General features: G+C 45.8%; 1 protein-coding gene across 1 annotated transcript in view; it reads left to right on the top strand.

Moving 5' to 3' along the window:
* The window catches only part of BAZ1B (bromodomain adjacent to zinc finger domain 1B), a 143,758-nt gene that overhangs the window by 33,807 nt on the left and 90,997 nt on the right, over positions 1-18,954 (top strand). The window contains exons 3-4 of the mRNA XM_082244972.1: positions 2,004-2,148; positions 13,935-14,130. Coding sequence (XP_082101098.1) covers positions 2,004-2,148; positions 13,935-14,130 — 341 coding nt within the window. The remainder of the gene's footprint in view (positions 1-2,003; positions 2,149-13,934; positions 14,131-18,954) is intronic.

Below are 18,954 nucleotides of genomic sequence, written 5' to 3'. Positions count from 1 at the left end.
TTTATTATCTGTTTAAGAATCTGTTGCTGCCATAGTGACATGTTGTAAGAGTAGGATCTGAATTTGACACGTGAAGGTAATGTTAGACACTGGCATAAATGCTTGCCTGATTTAGGCTCTGGTGGTTGTTAGAGGAGCTCCAGTCTCCCACAAGTCAGCCGCTACAAATTTTTGTAGCTGCTGAGCTTCATATAAGGACGCATAACTGTTCAGGGATGTCTTCACCCGTGCTGATTCTTCATGCAGCTTCGGGTATGGGCGCTGGCATATTGGGTAGGGGAAACCGGCAGTGAAGCCTTATGGCTTCACAGTGGGTTTCCTACTGCGCATGTGTAAGCCGCACTTCGCTTTTTGAATGGTCCCGCAGTCTTCTGGAACCTATTTGTCCCAGAAAACTGTTGGTGGAAGGAGAGGGCCAAACTTCCACTTGGATTGCCACGACACTTGAGTCCCTTGTTGACATACAATGGAGAAGTCTGCCTTCAAGATCGTTTAATGCTTTTGTTAGGATACAGTCTTAATATGGTGCAGGAGGAGTAGATCGTGTGAGTACTATAAACCTTTCTAGGGACTCGAAACCTTGTCCCGTGTACTCATTAGCAATGTCAACAGCATAAGTGTATTGTAGATCTATAAAAAGAATGAACAGATGACAGGGGTAAGATTAGAGGCAATAGAAACCTACTTTTTTATGGTATGTAAATTAAATCGTGTAACAAATGTTATCCCAATTTGGCTGCAAAATTGAGAATAATACTCTAAAAGAAGCCGTCCATTATCTTTTAGCTTCTTTTAATGTGAAGTTGTTATTTTTCAAAGATCTCAACAAAATTGAATCGGTTTCTAACCGCTTAGAAACTTCTGCCATTTACATCAGAGGTCTGGTTGCTTCTCCACAATGCCTATAAGTAATTGAGGGCCTGTTTTAAAGTGCTTGAGCCACAATATGCCTGTCCTGTATGTGATGGTACAGATGACTACCTTCTAAAGTAAATGGCTTGATGCATTCATTTGGTCCTTCCCAGTAAGTAAAATCACCTACATATAGGGCCTTTCTGCCTGTTCTCTCAGAATAGGATATGAGCACCTTTTTGGGGTTTAAGCACACGCCAGTCTTATTTTCAGTGAATGTGTGCTTTACTGCCTCTGCCACATCTTCTTCTAGCCTAGCTCAAGCCCAATGGAGTTGAAATCCTCCCAATAAGAACTACAGTTTTAAACCCGAGATCCCAAACCCTTCACTAGTTCTAAACTTCAACCACTAGGTTCTTATTGATGCAGCTCTGCAAGCCACATAATGTGCGCTCATGGCAGCCTATTCATTTGAATTGGGCTGCAATGTCTCCTGAAACTCAGTGAAAGGTCCCTGCAGCATTTTAGAAATCGCAGCCTGCACTGGGAACCACAAGTGCAATTCCTAGTGGGAGTTTGGATTTTTTTTTTTTTCTGAGTGCAGTGTGCCTTTAGGAATAATGGCACCTGCTTAAATGTGAACCTAGAACAGTATTGACTTTAAAGGAGTTGTACAACCAAAGCTTGTTTGACTGTAGTGCAGTACGTTCTGCACTCCTGTGACACGTTTTCAGCAGAGAGCGGTCTGAAGTCTGACATCACAGAAGTCAGAAACCGTATCTCTCCTGCACTCAAGTGATATGCGAGAAGGGTGAGTGATCGGAATGGACAAAACTTGCGGTCTTGCTTCCCCCACAGGACCAAGGGTATCCAATTACACTGAAAAAGAGCAGGGTACACTAATCTTACGCATTACCACTAAAAAGGTTTATTAAAATCCAAAAAGGTAGCATACATTGTACTCCCAACAAAGAACGAGTGATCGGCGGTGTTCGATTGCTCGATTCTTAGTGCAGAGGTGACATGGGACAGATGCAGCATCCGCCTAGGTAAGTCTACATTTAAAAAAATAAAAAAGAGAAACCCAAACTTATTTTTTAAAAGGTTGTAGAATTCTGCTCATATTGTATGGTGTGAATTTCTTGTTAAAGGCTGAAAGAAGAGTTCCCTATGTGGTATGAGAAGCAGGTCCTTGAGATGGTTCATCATAACACTGTGTCTTTAGACAAGCTGGTTGACCAAACCTGGATGGAGATACAGACAAAATATTCTGTTGGTGAAGAGTGTGACGTTGAGGTATGTGACCCGCATGTACTACTAAAATGAATTGTATAAACCTTACAGCTACATTTAAGATTTTTACTGAAAGTGGAAAAAAATGTTTTTTTGAAGTCTGCAATAGTTTTATTAGAGGTAGAAATTTTAGTTCACACTTTCTTGGCATTCCTAAAGAATGTCCTAGACACTTTAGAAGTCTGCCTCCTGTCCATGCAACATGTGGCAAACTTGCGATAGATTCATGTACCTGTCAGTAAGGCATTTTTGAAGCTAAATGTTGGTGTCACAGACCATACCGAATGTACGACGGAATTGACTCCAACCGGGAAGAAGTTTGAATTACTTACACAATTCTCATTCGATATGGTGATGAGTTTTTTTAATTTGTGAATTGTAAGTGTCGGAAAAAAAAAAAAAAATTACCCAAATTTGTCACACGCAGTGGAAATGGTATTGTGGCTTTCATGAACTTGGCACTGGACTTTCTAATGCCACCGAAAGAGCGCCACATATGCTTCGAATTTTCACTGATCATTAAATGGTGTTTGTGAAATTCATTCTTGCTTTTTCTCGTTTTTTTTTTTTTGTTGTTGCTGACTCCAGTCCCTGTGGAATACCGGCTGGGTTTCGGACTGGCTATGAGAGCCTTACGGTCTCCTAGTTTGTGCCAGCGAGTGCTTGCAGACCGTAGCTCCGCACTGGGTCTCCATAGCAACTATAGTCCCTCGGACGGGAACTGGCCTGCGGATTAAACACCCCACCGGGACGCACATCTGGCATGCCAGTGTCGCAGCGTGCCCCTCGGCCGACAGTGCCCTCACTGCGGTGCAGAGCCAGTCTGTCAGGATGGACGCCCACCCTCAGCAGCGTGGTCCGTTAAGTACAGTCGCCCCGTCTGGTTAGCGGACGTGGGCTCCTCCGTAGGTGAGTAGGACCCTTTGGTACCCACACCTCCTACAACCCTCCTCCACTATGAGGGGTCACCTAGTACCTTCCCCTCCTACCCTGCCCTCTCCCTACCCTGGGCTCTGGAACCCCGGGACACTTTTAGTGGGGTGTCCCCTAAGTAAATCTCAGGTGCTATACCGGGTAGTGGACAGTGGGGGGGGGGGGTACTTGGTTGCGCCTCATACTGCTACTCTGGGGGGGTTCATCCGCCAGTGCCCCCAGGCCTGTTACTAGGGTAGGCCCGAGGACACGTGCTCATTGGCGCAAAGCCACCATTTTGCCGTGGCCTGCAGCCTTAACAGGCCTCAGCAGCCAGTCCGGGTATCCCTATCACTGTAATGCCAGTGGCCATTTAGCTGGAGCCGGAGACGGAACAGCACAGGAGCCTCGATCGATATCAAGGATGCCTATCTCCATATCCCTATTTGCCAGGGTCATCGATTCCTTCGCTTCGCGGTGGGCAAGGACCATTTTCAATTTGTGGCGTTACTGTTTGGTCTCGCCTCTGCTCCCAGGGTCTTCACCAAGGTTTTAGCCCCTATCCTGGCTCTGCTACGACAAAGGGGAATAGCGATTCTGAGGTACCTGGACGATCTTCTCTGTGACATTGGAATGGGATTTAGGGGTGACCATTCACACTCTGAAGCAGTTTGGTTGGACAGCAGGGTGTTAAAGGACAGGGGTCTGTCCGATTCAGTGATCCCTACCTAGGCTAGGAAGTCCACTTCTCTGAAGACTTATCATCTTACGTGGAAAGCGTACATTGCTTGGTGCGAGTCGCTGAAGCTGCATCCTAGATCCTTTGCTATCAGCAGGATCCTGACCTTTCTACAAAAAGGGATTGACCAACTTTTTTTTTTTTAAGCGTTGGGCACGCTTAAGTGTCAGATCTCGGCCTTGGCTATGCACTCTTTGATTCGTACGTTTCCTTCAGGGGGTTTGCCATTTGGCTCTCCCCAGGAGGTCTCCCTTACAGGGATAAGGCAGTGTTACGACCTAATCTGTCATTTCTTCCCAAGGTGGTTTCAGACTTCTATCTGTATGAAGACATTTTGCTTCTGTCACTCTGTCCGAAACCTTCACATCCTAAGGAGATTGCCTTGCATTACTTTGATGTGGTCCGGGCGATACAGGTGTATCTTTCGTAAGTCGGACTCTTGTTTGTGAATATGAATGGACCCTGTAAGGGTCAGGCTGCGTGTGCGGCGACCATCTCTCGATGGATCAGACAGACGGTGGTGAAGGCATATTCTTAAGGGCAAGGTTCCTCCTTTTCCCTGTCACGGCTCACTCTACGTTGGCGTTTGAGTGCCTCTTGGACTTTCCGCCATCAGGCGTCAGTAATGCAGGTTTGCAAGGGGGCCACTTGGTCGTCTACATAAGTTCACCAAGTTTTACAGAGTGGATGTGTTGTCATCCTTGGATGCGTCCTTTGGCCGCAAGGGTTTGCAGGCTGCTATTTAAGGAACTGTCTACTTTTCCTTCTCCTTTATGGTTTTGTTACAATTGAGCCCCAGTTGTTAGTTGGTGGGCTCCATGTTATATAGTTGGCTGTTAGCCTTGGGAATTGCATTTTTGTTTGTCCTTTCCCCACCCCTCAGTGGTTACTGCTTTTGGACGTCCCATCCATCTATGATTTAAAGCAACAGCTACGTCCGTTGGTGGACGAAAGAGAAAATGGATTTCTCTTACGTTCTCTGACAGTCACCGCCCGTTCAGTCAGCCTTCGCTAGTGGGTAATGGTGCCCTCTGCAGGAGCAAGCTAGGCAGTTTGAAAGGTTAATGATAAACTTTCTGTTCTTAGACACTAATCTAGGGGGCCATCTCTCAGCCATTATCCTGATCTAGTTATCACTGTTCCTCAGTTTTATGCTGCCTAGCGTCAGGTGTAGGCTAGCTCTTCCCTGCTGGGACCTAGAGTCTTTTTAGGGAAAAAAAAAAAAAAAAAATGTTTTTTTTTTTTCTTTTTGCAAATAGCTTATTATTTCTTACTATCGCTAGTTAGTGAGGGAATTTTTCCTGGAGGACTACAAGTGACAGCAGAGCTGGGCCTTGCACTGGATAATATAGATCCTTATGGAGTCCCAGCCTGCCAACAAGCGTCGCTGGTCACTGGTGCGCCCAGGCCTCGCAACCACAGTGCCCCTCGGGATGGGGACGAGCCTGCAGAGGGCCATCTTCGCAGAGGGTCAACTCGAACGCCCGCGTGTTGCCAGCATCCCTCCCTGGCTGATGGCACCCCCACTCAGGATGGGAGGTCTCCTGTATCAGAGCGATGCCCGCTTTTTCTGGACTGGTGAGTACTACTACCCCCTTGTCTCTGGGACTAGGACCTGTAGGGGGGTTCTGTGGGCCCACTCTTAGGGGATGGCAGTGCTGGTGGTCTCTGACATCCCCCTTCTAGCCAGCGTGGTAAGTTTCCCTCGCTCCCTGGCCCTGCTGAGGGAGCTGTGCCGGGCACTTGCTGTACCTGGGGGGGGGGGGGGGCATGGGGGGGCTCTATAGCATCAAGGGGTTCTCCCTGGTGGCCAGATTGTGTATGTATGCACAACGTCCGACCTGTGCCAGTGGGTCAAGTACATTCGATCTTATGAAAAAAGTTCAACTGTGGCTTTAGGTAGTCTTTTTAGGAGGTATGCAGGATAGTTCAATCCCTGGGGTTAGTGGAAATGGATGGTGGCTGCAGGCTTTATACAGAGCTAGAGAGACTCTGCAACAGACAAAAAAGGGGTAGGAGAAGAGAAGCAGCGCAACCTCAATGTAGATTAAAAGGTTATTCCATAAAAACAATGTAGTAACTCACACAGAGGAAATAGTTGATCAGCAAATGGTGATGGTTCATCTGCAACACTGTAGGGATGTTGGGGGAAGTACACAAGCTCCCGCCCCCTGAGTCCCTCAGCTATAAAACTCCCAGTCTGACACATAAATCGGCATCGCCTGAGGAAGGAGCACGCATGCTCCGAACGCGAGCACCCCCCTGCCACTATTGGATGTAAGCCTGGATACTGAACGCTGCCAGAAACACAGGAAGTGTCGGACTCCACAGCCAGGACCACGGCCGCCACAGTTTACTTCCCTAACATCCCTACAGTGCTGCAGATGGAACCATCACCATTTGCTGATCAACCATTTCCTCTGTGTGACTTACTACATTGTTTTTATGTAATAAATAACCTTTTAATCTACACTGAGGTGGTGCTGCTTTTCTTCTCCTACCCCTTTTCAGATTGTGTGTATGCACTGTATTTGGCGCAGCCGCCATCTTGGATAAGGGCAGGTTGTCTGGGCTCAGTGTATGGGCAGCAGCCATTTTAGGTCCTTGTCCTGGCGCTGAACGGGCTCCATCTTGGCTGTGGGCAAATGCCTAGTAAGGGCGGCGGCCATCTTGCCTGTGATTTCTCCCATTTGACTTTCATTAGGCACCATTTTTTTGTGGCTCAGGGCAGGCATAGGCGCGAGGTCACTTCCTCCCTTCCTTCCATTTCTTCACTGAGCAGCGTGTGGCAAGTACTGACACTGTGGGGGGATTTTTACTGTTTTCTCAGGCATTTTCGTGGTAAAACTGTTTTCTCTTGTGGCTATTGCCTTTTCTGAAGGGGCTCTTCCAAGTAGTGCAAGTGGCGGTGGGGGTCCGCGGGAACTGCCGTTTTTTAAAGGGCCAGCGTCCCATTAATTTTACATTGCAATTATGGACTCCCAGGATAACAAATTCCCCACAGACTTGGTTGTGGCTTCGGGTACTCCTGAATCCCCTTCCATGGCCTCATCTGCTGCTCTTGCGACTTCGGCGTCCAAAGCGGATCTGCTGATGTGGGAACGCACTTCTCAAACGTCCTGTGCCCTCCCAGTCCTCTGACTCGGGGCCTGATTTGGTTGCCACGGGCAACGTCCCCCCGGAGGGGTCCCTGTCCTCACCTTCTGAGATGGAGGAGGAATCGTCCTCCTCTGTGGCACGCAACGTGGGTCCTTTCGTGCCTTCGGGGCACAGGATAAAGGAAATTCCTTCAAACCTTCCAGTGGTCACAAGATGCTGTGGTCGGGTAAGCCAAAGGCCGGTTAGGCGGCCCAGCCCACCTCTTCCTGAAGGGACGCCCTCACCCGTTTTAGGGGTGGGGTGGGACGTCTGCATTGCTTTCAGGAACCCTGGTTGTCCAGAATTCAGGACAGGTGGGTTCACGAGCTGATTCGTTCAGGGTACAAGATCTAGTTTCGATCTTGCCCTGCAGACAGGTTTTTCCCATCAAATCTCCATCTGACTCCTGATCGTTTGAGATCTCATGGGGGCAGTGCAAGATCTTCTTGCCCAAGGAGTCATTGTGCCAGTGCCTTCACGGGACAGGTTTCACAGTTTTTATTCCAACCTGTTAAACCGGTGCCCAGAGAAGAGGGTAAAGTGCGTCCAATTTTGGACCGAACATCTCTGAACTGCTTTGTGCGGGTACAGAAGTTCCGGATGGAATCCATCAGGTCGGTGGCGTCGTTGAGTCCAGGGGACTTCCTGGCCTCCATCGATTTAAAGGATGCGTAACTGCACATCTCTATCTACGAGGGTCATCAGCGATATCTCTGCTGCGCGGTGGCAGAGGAGCATAACCAGCTTGTGGCGTTGCCCTTGGGTCATGCTTCGGCTCCCAGGATATTCACAAAGGTTTTGGCTACAGTGCTGGCTTTGCTGCGTTTTAAGGGGGATTGCGGTCCTCGGTTATCTGGATGACCTCCTGTTAACGTCGAGCTTGTTTGCAACTTTACAAGCGATCTGTCCGTAACGGTTCAGACGCTCCAGGAGTTGGGTTGGACCATCAATTTTCAAAAGTCGGCACTCACTCCGTCGGTTCGCCTTCAGTACATAGGGATGGTCCTGGACTCAGATCAGGCACGAGTTTTCCTTCAGGAGGACAAACTCCGGACCCTGCGGGAGGAGATCAGGTCCCTCAGGGACAACGATCTCTCCTCCTTGCGAGCCTGTATGCGGTCCCTGGGTCTGATGCTTTTGGCCTTCGAAGCCGTCCCGTTTGCTTGCAGAGTTCTCGTGTGAAATTGAGCAGAGATCCTGGCCAGGTGGGACAGAACGCCTCCAGTCTTTGGACAGAAGGATTTCTCTGAGCAACCTAGCAAGATCGGATCTTTTGTGGTGGCTCCGGTCACTAACTCTGACACAAGGCAAGTCCTTCTGGCCTCTGCTGTGGACAGTGCTCACCACGGATGCCAGCCTATCTGGCTGGGGTGCAGTTCTGGGCACACTTTGTGCCCAGGGGATGTGGTCGACAGAGGAGGCCTCCTTACTGATAAACGTCTTGAAGCTCCGAGCAATCAAATTCTGCCTGTTCCGTTGGTCAACTAGGCTTCAGGGTTGCCGGTTCGGATACAGACTGACAATCACCAAGGGGGCACCAAAAGTGCCCGGGCGGCCACGGAAGTGGCCGAGATCCTAGCTTGTATATATGTATGACCAGAGCGCTAAAGACCTCCAACACAGGAGATGTGTGTGATAGATCAAATGCAAAACAAGGAGGGGGGGGGGGGAAGGACAAAAAAGGAAACAAAGGACTGGACAATAAATGAAACTAATGAAAGGAAATTACTGTATTGTATGGGGTCAGCGTGTTGTCAAGGGAGGATAGTCCATATGCACTGAGCCGCTCTTCCACAGACCAAGAGGAAATTCTGTATGAGCAAAAGAAACAAAGAGGAGAAGCGCTCTAAGTGCAGACAGTTTATTATAGTATACAAGACAATGTATGTGGTAACTCACAAGATATGAATGAAAGTCGAGCTGTGTAACACCATTAGATCTTGAAACATCCTCTGGGGGGAGGGGGGTGTGTGAACCATCCACTCCAAGGCGCCGTCCGTGACTGAGTCGGTGTTTGATCGGAGGAAAGAAAGCCGGCTGCCTCCCGCCTGAGTGCACGATAAGCGGTCAGATGGAGATGACCGGCGGCTATAAGATTCCGTGGGTGGATGGGCGCTCTCCCGTCACCAGGGGTGGTGTACTCCAACAGCGAAAAAAACGGCAGGCACGACGCGTTTCTGAGCATGCGCGGGGTCAGTTTACCCGGCGCGCGCTTTCTTCAGGTGCTCTTTAAAAACCGTCCTATAAAAAGACTCTAGATATGGGCCTTTTGAGCGGGTAGGGTAAAAAACAGATTTAGGGCGTAAGTCAGTATGGACAAAGCGTGGCGACTCTGGGAGATGCTGTGTGAGTAGCAGCATATCCAGATCCAAATCTTCACTCTCACAGGGATCATAGGTGCTAAAAGGACTTCCAGGGATGGATTCCTCTATGGAAGTGGATACATTACTTTCCACTTTGTCCATGAGGGGGGTATTGTCAGCTTGTTTGGACTTTATATTAAAATAGCGTTTTAATGTGAGATTCCGTATGAATTTGTTCAGGTCTCGAAATAATTGAAAGGAGTTGGGAAAGGAGGTGGGAGCAAAACTTAAGCCTTTATGTAGGAGAGATAGGTCATATTGATTTAATGGGACAGAGGACAAATTGAAGATCTTAATAGTCTCCGCTGTTTGATGTTTGTTTTTGATAAATCGCTTACCTCCTCTACATCCTCGTCTAATAGTTTTCTTTTTTTCTTTCTGATTTTGGTCAGTGGACCCCCCTCTAAAAAAGACACAGGGGGGGGGGAAGCTGATATAAGGGGAGCCGTCTCAAGTTCATTAATCATAACAGGGAAGGATATTTCTTCACTGCCTTCAAGCGATCTGGGGGTGACTATTACCTGACTGGCCATGAGAGGACTCATACCCTCTGGCTGATTGGCACTAGAAGGGATCTGGGCTGGTGAGAGGCTCATAACCTCCCCAGTGATAACTGGGAGGTTAGAGCTACTAGAGGGCCTATCGTTTGTGGTGTTGTTGCAAATGGCGGAAGTATTCTCAGTTTTGTTTACTACCTCTATATTTTTCTTATTAGTGTTAATATACTCATATGATTTGTTGGATGATTTGTTGGTTGGACGACTGGAGGGGGGGTTTCTCTTATTCTGTAGACCACCAGCTCTATCTCCCTTAAAGGTCTGGTTCCTAGCTGTAGGTGTTGGTCCATATCTAAAGATAGGCGGTGGGTGGCCTGCCCTACGAGGGGGTGGAGCCCTGATGGGTGAGACTGGGTGGACCTCTAGAGACATCAGTGGAGGTATGTGGTGATTCTGTTTCCATAAAAATACCTTATCATTACTGTAATCGTCTAAATCTCTCCTGAATTTGTCTAATTTTGTGTGTATGAGCTGGTCCTCTTTTCTTTTTGTGTTCCTTTTAAGGGTGTCTAGCCACCCAAGAGGGATATGGATATGAAAGTCTTCAATATCCTGTATCAAAATTTGTATATTATGTACAAGCGAATCATATTTGATATGTCGCTGAGTGGCAAGAAGCCCTAACCACTTGGTTGTGCAGAACTCTGCAATGCCCCGCCACTCTTTTAAGTGGGCAGGATCCAGAAAAGAACAAGTTTGTGTGATCCTAAGTCCCCTAGGGGAAATTTTGGCTGATATTTGTTCAGAAAAAATTCATCCCACCACTGGGTATTGGCTGAATGCATGAGTCTCTCCAATTTTTTAAACATACCGCATAATGCATAACGATCCGATCGTTTTCTGATGGGGTCTTCAGAAAACAGATCTATTGAAAAGATGGAGTATAGTGTGTCTAGAATATCGTATTTATGTGACTCAACATCACTAATAAGATCCATAATCGCACAATTCTGGTCAAATGAGGAGAAAATGATCGAAAATAAAGTGTATATAAATGCACAACTGAGGATAAACTGGAAAGAAAAAACCGGGGGGTGGAACAGGTGCTGCTAACACATGAATGGGTGGTGACAAGCCAACAGAGACAGATTCCACCCTAGAAGTATGTGGACAAAGTGTTCTGTCAATAGCTATACAACAGTAGTTAATACAAAGGATGGTAAATAGATGATATGGAAATACAACACTCAATATACAATGTAGAATGCCACATATACATCATATATGGTGTCCTAAAAAAACATATGATTTATCTGTCAGCACATCCATGTCATGTGTTGGATCGGTCAAGCAGCTCTAAGGAGACCTCTCAGAGAACAAGTGTATATATGTATGACCAGAGCGCTAAAGACCTCCAACACAGGAGATGTGTGTGATAGATCAAATGCAAAACAAGGAGGGGAGGGGGGGGGGGGGGAAGGACAAAAAAGGAAACAAAGGACTGGACAATAAATGAAACTAATGAAAGGAAATTACTGTATTGTATGGGGTCAGCGTGTTGTCAAGGGAGGATAGTCCATATGCACTGAGCCGCTCTTCCACAGACCAAGAGGAAATTCTGTATGAGCAAAAGAAACAAAGAGGAGAAGCGCTCTAAGTGCAGACAGTTTATTATAGTATACAAGACAATGTATGTGGTAACTCACAAGATATGAATGAAAGTCGAGCTGTGTAACACCATTAGATCTTGAAACATCCTCTGGGGGGAGGGGGGTGTGTGAACCATCCACTCCAAGGCGCCGTCCGTGACTGAGTCAGTGTTTGATCGGAGGAAAGAAAGCCGGCTGCCTCCCGCCTGAGTGCACGATAAGCGGTCAGATGGAGATGACCGGCGGCTATAAGATTCCGTGGGTGGATGGGCGCTCTCCCGTCACCAGGGGTGGTGTACTCCAACAGCGAAAAAAACGGCAGGCACGACGCGTTTCTGAGCATGCGCGGGGTCAGTTTACCCGGCGCGCTCTTTCTTCAGGTGCTCTGAAGAAAGAGCGCGCCGGGTAAACTGACCCCGCGCATGCTCAGAAACGCGTCGTGCCTGCCGTTTTTTTCGCTGTTGGAGTACACCACCCCTGGTGACGGGAGAGCGCCCATCCACCCACGGAATCTTATAGCCGCCGGTCATCTCCATCTGACCGCTTATCGTGCACTCAGGCGGGAGGCAGCCGGCTTTCTTTCCTCCGATCAAACACTGACTCAGTCACGGACGGCGCCTTGGAGTGGATGGTTCACACACCCCCCTCCCCCCAGAGGATGTTTCAAGATCTAATGGTGTTACACAGCTCGACTTTCATTCATATCTTGTGAGTTACCACATACATTGTCTTGTATACTATAATAAACTGTCTGCACTTAGAGCGCTTCTCCTCTTTGTTTCTTGAGATCCTAGCTTGGGCCAAGATGCACTTTCCGGTGATTTCGGCCGTTCACATTGCAGGTGTGGAGAACTGGCAGGCGGACTATCCGAGTCGCTAGACCATGGACCAGGGAGAATGATCCCTACATCCGGAGGTGTTTCGCCTCCTGTGTGCCTGGTGGGGGTCTCTGGACGTGGACTTGTTCGCGTCCCGTTTCAAGAAGGTGGGAAGGTTCGTGGCCAGAACCCACGATCCCCTGGCGGACGCCATGGGACGCGTTGGTGGTGCCCTGGCACCGGTGTCGGGCCGATTTATGCTTTCCCTCCGATTCAACTGTTATCCAGATTCCTCCGCAGGTTGGTGTCGGAACAGATGTAGGTCATTCTGGTAGCCCCAGACTGGACGCGTCGATCTTGGTACGCGGACATCATGCAGATGGTCGTCGAGCCTCCCTGGCGGCTTCCGCTGGAAGACGATCTTCTGTCTCAAGGGCCGATCTTCCATCCTGCGTTAGTCTCTGGCTTTGACAGCGTGGCTGTTGAAAGCCAGGTTTTGAGAGATGGGGGTCTTCCAAATGCTGTCATTCCTGCCTTATTGAAGGGTCAGAAAGCTGCCTCTAGGAAAATTTATCATCTCACCTGGAAAGCTTATATTGCCTGGTGTGAGTCGCAAGGGTTCCATCCCCACTCTCTTGCTGGCGAGGGTTTTGGCTTTACTACAGGAAGGTGTGGATCAGTGTTTGGCGCTGACCACAATAAAGGGTCAGTTGTCGGCCTTAGCCATTCTATTCCAGCATTCCTTGGCGACTAATTCTTTGATTTTAACCTTTATCCAAGGGGTGAGGCATCTGGCTCCCCCGAGGAAGACTCCTTTGCCTCCCTGGGACCTAAATTTGGTGTTGTCCGTGTTACAACGGCCTCCCTTTGAGAACATCCGAGACATTCCTCTGCCTGTGTTGTCCCAGAAAGTTGCTTTTCTGGTAGCTATCACATCTGCTCGCAGAGTGAATTGGCGGCTCTGTCTTGCCGTTCGCCTTCTCTTGTGATTCATAGGGATAAAGTGGTTCTGCGACCCAATCAGTCTTTTCTCCCCAAGGTGTTCTCGACTTTCCAGCTCAATGAGGATATTGTATTGCCTTCGCTTATGCGAAGCCCAAAAGCCTAAAGAGTAACTCCACTTTGGTGGAAAAAAATGAGTAAAATGATTGTAAAGGTTTTTTCTTTTCTCTAAAAATAACAAACATATACTTATCTGCTCTTGTAATGGCATTGCACAGTGTTGCCCCAAACCACCCTGGGATCCCCCACCAGCGCGCATGGCTCTTTTGTATCTGCCAATATAGCAAGCTGCTTTTTATAGGGGCATCCAAAGCTTGGGCTGTGTGCATATATTAACAGTGCGGCTCGGCTCCACCTCCTGCTCCCTCACTGAATTTGACTGACAGCAGCAGGAGTGAAGAGGGGGAGAGGGGAGAAGACTGCACCTGGGCACAGCACTAGATTGATCCAGGAGTGAAGTGTTTTTTTTTTTTTTTTTTTTTTTTCTTCACCTTTTTAATGCAGGGAATATACATTTTTATATAGCCTATACAATTGCTTCACAAGGCATATTTTAATTTATTGCCTTTAAAAATGACCTTTCCTTTTCAAACTTCAGTGCTGTAACTTTGTGTAAAAGTCAATGCAATATGGAAACCTGGAGGTGTTCTGTAACAGAGTTTCTATTTCAGGTTGGGCCGGAAAAATACTTGCGTGGTAAAATAGTAAAGATGCATCCTCTTGAACAAGATGAGACTGGAGCAGAAAAGAAGGCTGGGTCTTGTGATTCTCCATCCAGTGACAAGGAAAACTCCAGCCAAGTGGCAGAAGATAACCAGATGAAGGAAGAGACTACCCGCCGAGACAGCTTAAGTGCTCTGAGAGAAAGTAAGAATATATTTTTTTTTTTTTTAAGGTTGTATACAATGTGTACAGTAATGACTGTTGAATATTTGAACTACAATGCAAAGGACAAATATGGATTTAGGATTTTAAATAGGTTTTCAATAAAGGATAACTATTGATACAGCTGTAGGCCAAAACAATAAAATGGTACCTCATACTCCTAAAACCTGCATCAGTTGGTTTGGCATGTGTAAGACACCAGATCAGCTTGTTAGGCTCTAGTAGACTTCAAAAATAGTGGCAGGCTGCACAGACACACAGCCCCTGTTGAATGTGAATAAAATGAGTAAAAGATGGCTTGAACTGCTTTTTTCCACCTGTAGAGAACTCTTGACATGTCACCCCTTTTGGGGCTTAATCCTAGATGGAGGTCACTCTACGATGATCAGAGATTGTTTTCCCACTGATTGTTCGTTAGTGATTGCTTATTACAGTGATAATCACTAACACTTTAAAGGTTTTTTTGAATGAAACCTTTGTTTACTGCTTTGATGGTCACAGCTATCACATGTTACAGGGCCGCTGAGATTGGTCTTGATACCCTGTGATCACTGTGACCAGTTGGAGATCACACAGTACTAAACAAGGCATCATGAATGACTTAATACTGTAACAGCTGAGATTGGTCTCAACAATCACATGGTACCAGGGCTGCTCACACAGCAGCCTAATCAATTCGTGATCCACTGTGTCCGATAACACAGCGGTCAGATTGCACTTGGAGGTGTACTTCTGAAAGGATGTTGTGGGTATATTTTCCTGGAACAAGGAGGCTCCCATTTGGTACCCACATTGGCTGGCTGGGAAGTGGTTAAATTGTTTCCATCTGATCCCAGAAACTCTTCCTTCCATGCCCAGTCTTCTGCACACGCACAGACAAAGTGAGTTTTCAATAGTGGGGTTTAGAGGTTGAGTAGCTCCCTGCAGAAAGTATATATAAATATATTATATATATATATATATATATATATATATATATATATATATATATATATATATATATATATATATATATATATATTCTATTAAATATATATCTATCAATTGTCCTGATAAGACTGAAAATGAGGTTACCTCCGTATTGGGAGGGGAAATTTTTGGTATTGCTTGGTGCATCCTAGAACCTCCCTTTCTGAGGTCCCCTGCTGGCTCTCTGCTACTCCTTTTTCTTCTGTGTGCCCCTATAGCAGGCCGTTTGCTAAACTTTTATTCATCACATAGGACAGGTTCTGTTTTAATGAGACCTCTGGGGTTCAAAGGACCGGCAGTTACGATGTGTTTGAGTGAGCCGATGGCCAGCTTTTCAGATTTACAGTCTGGCAGCTGTAGTGGCAGTGTGTAAAACCCCACCACCGACATGCTACATATGTACATAAATTAACCTTCCACCCACTCTCAAAGATGAATACATTATACAATTTACATACATTACAAAATATCTGTTCCGAAATCTCCTCTTTTGATTGATGAACCCGCAATTAATCACTTCCGGCTTCAGCTGCTGTTCTTCCTGCTACAGCTAGGAAAGCAACGAATCAAGTTTGATCTCTGCTTGATTAGCTGCATTGGAGGGTATTGGAAGGTAGGGTAAACATTGGGGCCTAATAGAGCCTTAATAGCAAAAAGAGTACATGCCCAATGCAGGTGTTTGCTAGTCCCCTTGTGATAACATGAAAACATTTTAAATTTGTAAATTACAAAAGTCCTCCGTGCCTACATGCTAAAGAGTGCATAGATCCCGCATGTGTGTAAATAGAAATTGTAGCTAGGGCCGAAACTCGATATCTAATCGATTATAAAAATAGTTGACAACTATTTTTATAAATCGATTAGTTGGCCTGCATACAGAATGCATTATTTGTTTACATATCAGGAATTACAGCTCAGTACACCATCCATACATGTCAGTAGGTGCCTGAGAACATGTGAGTGTGAGGAGCAATGCCTCATGGGACATGTAGTCCTTGACGGGAAGTGAGTGGTTCTAAAGGCAGAAGCTTTTTTTTTTTTTTTTTTTACCTTGCTATAGGGGCACTCTATACTATACTTTTTGGGGCACTCTGAAGACAAGAGCCAGAAGCGTCGGTTGGGGACCCCAGAAGAGGAGAATTAGGGCTGCTCTGTGCAAAACCATTACACAGAGCAGGCAAGTATAACATGTTTGTTTTTAAAAAAAAAAAAAAAAAAAAAAACGTAAAAAACTGTGCAGGGAAGATCGGCATCTAAACTCAGAGAAGATAGAGGCTGATAGACTGGAGGTATATAAAGCATTACAACTACTTTTTAAAGGTAGCTTTTTGCAGTAAATTTAAAATGATCATTTCCATGGAGAAGCTGCAGAAAAGCATGTAGTACATTTTTTTTTCACGATTTGCGTTTTTTTAATCTGCCCAACAAATCGGCTAAAAGCCTAAAAATGCAAAACGCAAAATCGCGTTTGCAAAAACACAGCAGAAACGGATCAAAAGCAAACTGCATAGGTGTGAACTGAGCTTTATGTTGGCCATACACATTGATTTTTGGATGAGAATATTCATATAAAATTCTTTGTACATTCAATGCTAAATGAAAATGTAGTTTTGAAAATTTCACTTGATTTTAACATTGTTTTAAAATGAATGTAATTTCTGAATGAAAACCACATACTGTCTGAAAATTCCTTTGACCAATAATTTTTTTCTATTGTGCTCCTTCAAATTTTCCCCATCCACTGTGGGTCATAAACCAATGCTGATTTGACCCCACTAGCGATTAGAAAATCAAACATTCTTAAAATGACATTTTATTTATTTTTGAAGGAACACATTGTTTTTGTATGGCCAGCATAAGTGACAGCAGACGCAGGGAGCTTTTATCAGGTCACCTGCCTATGACAAGGGAGTCTTGTCATACAGAATGTATTACAGTTCTGACAATCGGCAAAAAACAGTCTTGAATTTTATTTTTTTTTCCTGAAATAAAAAATTTGATCTTTTAAATCTGATTTACCAGATTCAACCTCTGAGAACAGACATAAGAGATATAGTATTATAGTGGATTCAAGATTTTGCTCCCTAACCATATAGTTAGATTTACCACTGCATGTAGATAATTGCCTTTTTTTTTTTTTTAACTTGTCCAAATTAAACGCCACACTTTTAAGGTTCTTATCCGATTAAACAATTGGCCAACTAATCGATTATGAAAATAATCGTTGCGGCCCTAATTGCAGCACACATGAGGTATCGGCACAAATGTCAGTGAGAGCAGTAATTCTAGGGTCTTCATTCATGATGAACTCCATACTGATAAACTGAAAACTTTTTAAAGCATCTGAAAAATTTTAGGTACCATATTTTGTCGCCTTTTCTGCGATGTGTGCAGTTTTGAGCCTTGTGTATGGTATTGAGGCAGTATAATTAGTTTTTTTTTTTTTAACCAATCATTTGGGTATTGTGTGCACTAAAATTAATATATTATATAATATTGTATGCTATATTCTATTTTTTTCTTCTTAAAATTTGCGTTTAAAAAATGGTTGCGCAAATATTGTGGGACATGAATCATTTTGTTCTTCAGGGCCTCTGCCTTCAGAAAATGTTTAGGTGGGGTCTAACTAACTCTTCGTGTTTTTAATAAATGCACTCTTAAAGCGAAGCTGTGGTATTGCACATGCAGAGCCAGTATTCAAATGCCGATCTCTGCAAACATATTTAGTTGCCTTTGCCTTCCTTGCGCTCCCCACTGCCACTGTTCAGCTGCTAGTGTCAAAACAGACCTGTGTGCGCTATGAATCACCAGAGTTGTAGCCTACACAGGGCTATGAACAGTGCTGTTTGGTTTCTAGGTGTTGAACTGGGGGGGTAAGCATATGCTGCTGGGGATGGGAGTTTAAAGCCTATCTGTTGCTTGAGTTGAATTGGCAGTACAGATTACCTACTTCTGGACCGGAAGGTTTTCACCCCTTAATGACAAGGCCATTTTTTGCGATACGGCGCTGCGTTACTTTAACTGACGCGACGCTGTACTCTTATAAAACTTTAAGGTCTCCCACCCCCCCCCCGTCTCCCCCTAAATTAATTTCTTTTGGTGGTATTTGATCACCTGTACATTTATTTATTTTTTTTTTTTTGCTATAAACAAAGAGCGACAACTCTAGAAAAAAAATAGAAAAAAAAACAATTTTTTACTTTCTGCTATATAACCTTCCCAAAAAAAAAAAAAATTTCTCTTGCGTCCTTAGTCGCAGCCCGTTCAGATGTCCTTCACCATTGGGTAATGGCGCCCTCTGCAGGAGCAGGCTAGGCAGTGAAAAGACTTGGCAAAAAGCTTTACACAAAGACACACCTCGGGGGCTGTCCCTCAGACATTGCCCTGAGCCACTCAGTGCTGCTTTTCAGTTTCTTGCAGCCTAGTTTCAGGAGTAGGTCTAGGTTTCCCAGCTGGGACTCCGGTCTCAGTTTTTTTTTTTTTTTTTTTTTTTTTCTTTCTTTGAAAATTTTTGGTTTTATGTTCCTCGCTCACTATCGCTAGTTAGTCAGGGGGGTCCTCCTATGCATCCTCTGGGCAGGGCCTTGCACTGGATAATATAGATCCTTATGGTGTCCCAGCCTGACCAGCGAGCGGTGCCCCTGTGGATAGGGACGAGCCTGTGGAGAGCCTTTCTTCCCCCGGGACGTCTCAACTCTGGAACTCTCTGTTGCAGCATCCACCCTTGGCTGATGGCACCCCCACTCAGGGTGGGAGGTGGTCCGTATGGGAGCGGAGTCCGAGGTATGGCGAGTGATGCTATTATGTGGAAACACTCCATGGGGAAGGCAGAACATG

The sequence above is a fragment of the Pelophylax lessonae genome (assembly GCF_965119305.1).
Source record: "Pelophylax lessonae genome assembly, chromosome: 2".
Lineage (NCBI taxonomy): Eukaryota > Metazoa > Chordata > Amphibia > Anura > Ranidae > Pelophylax > Pelophylax lessonae.
This window is presented reverse-complemented; position numbering and strand designations above follow the sequence as displayed.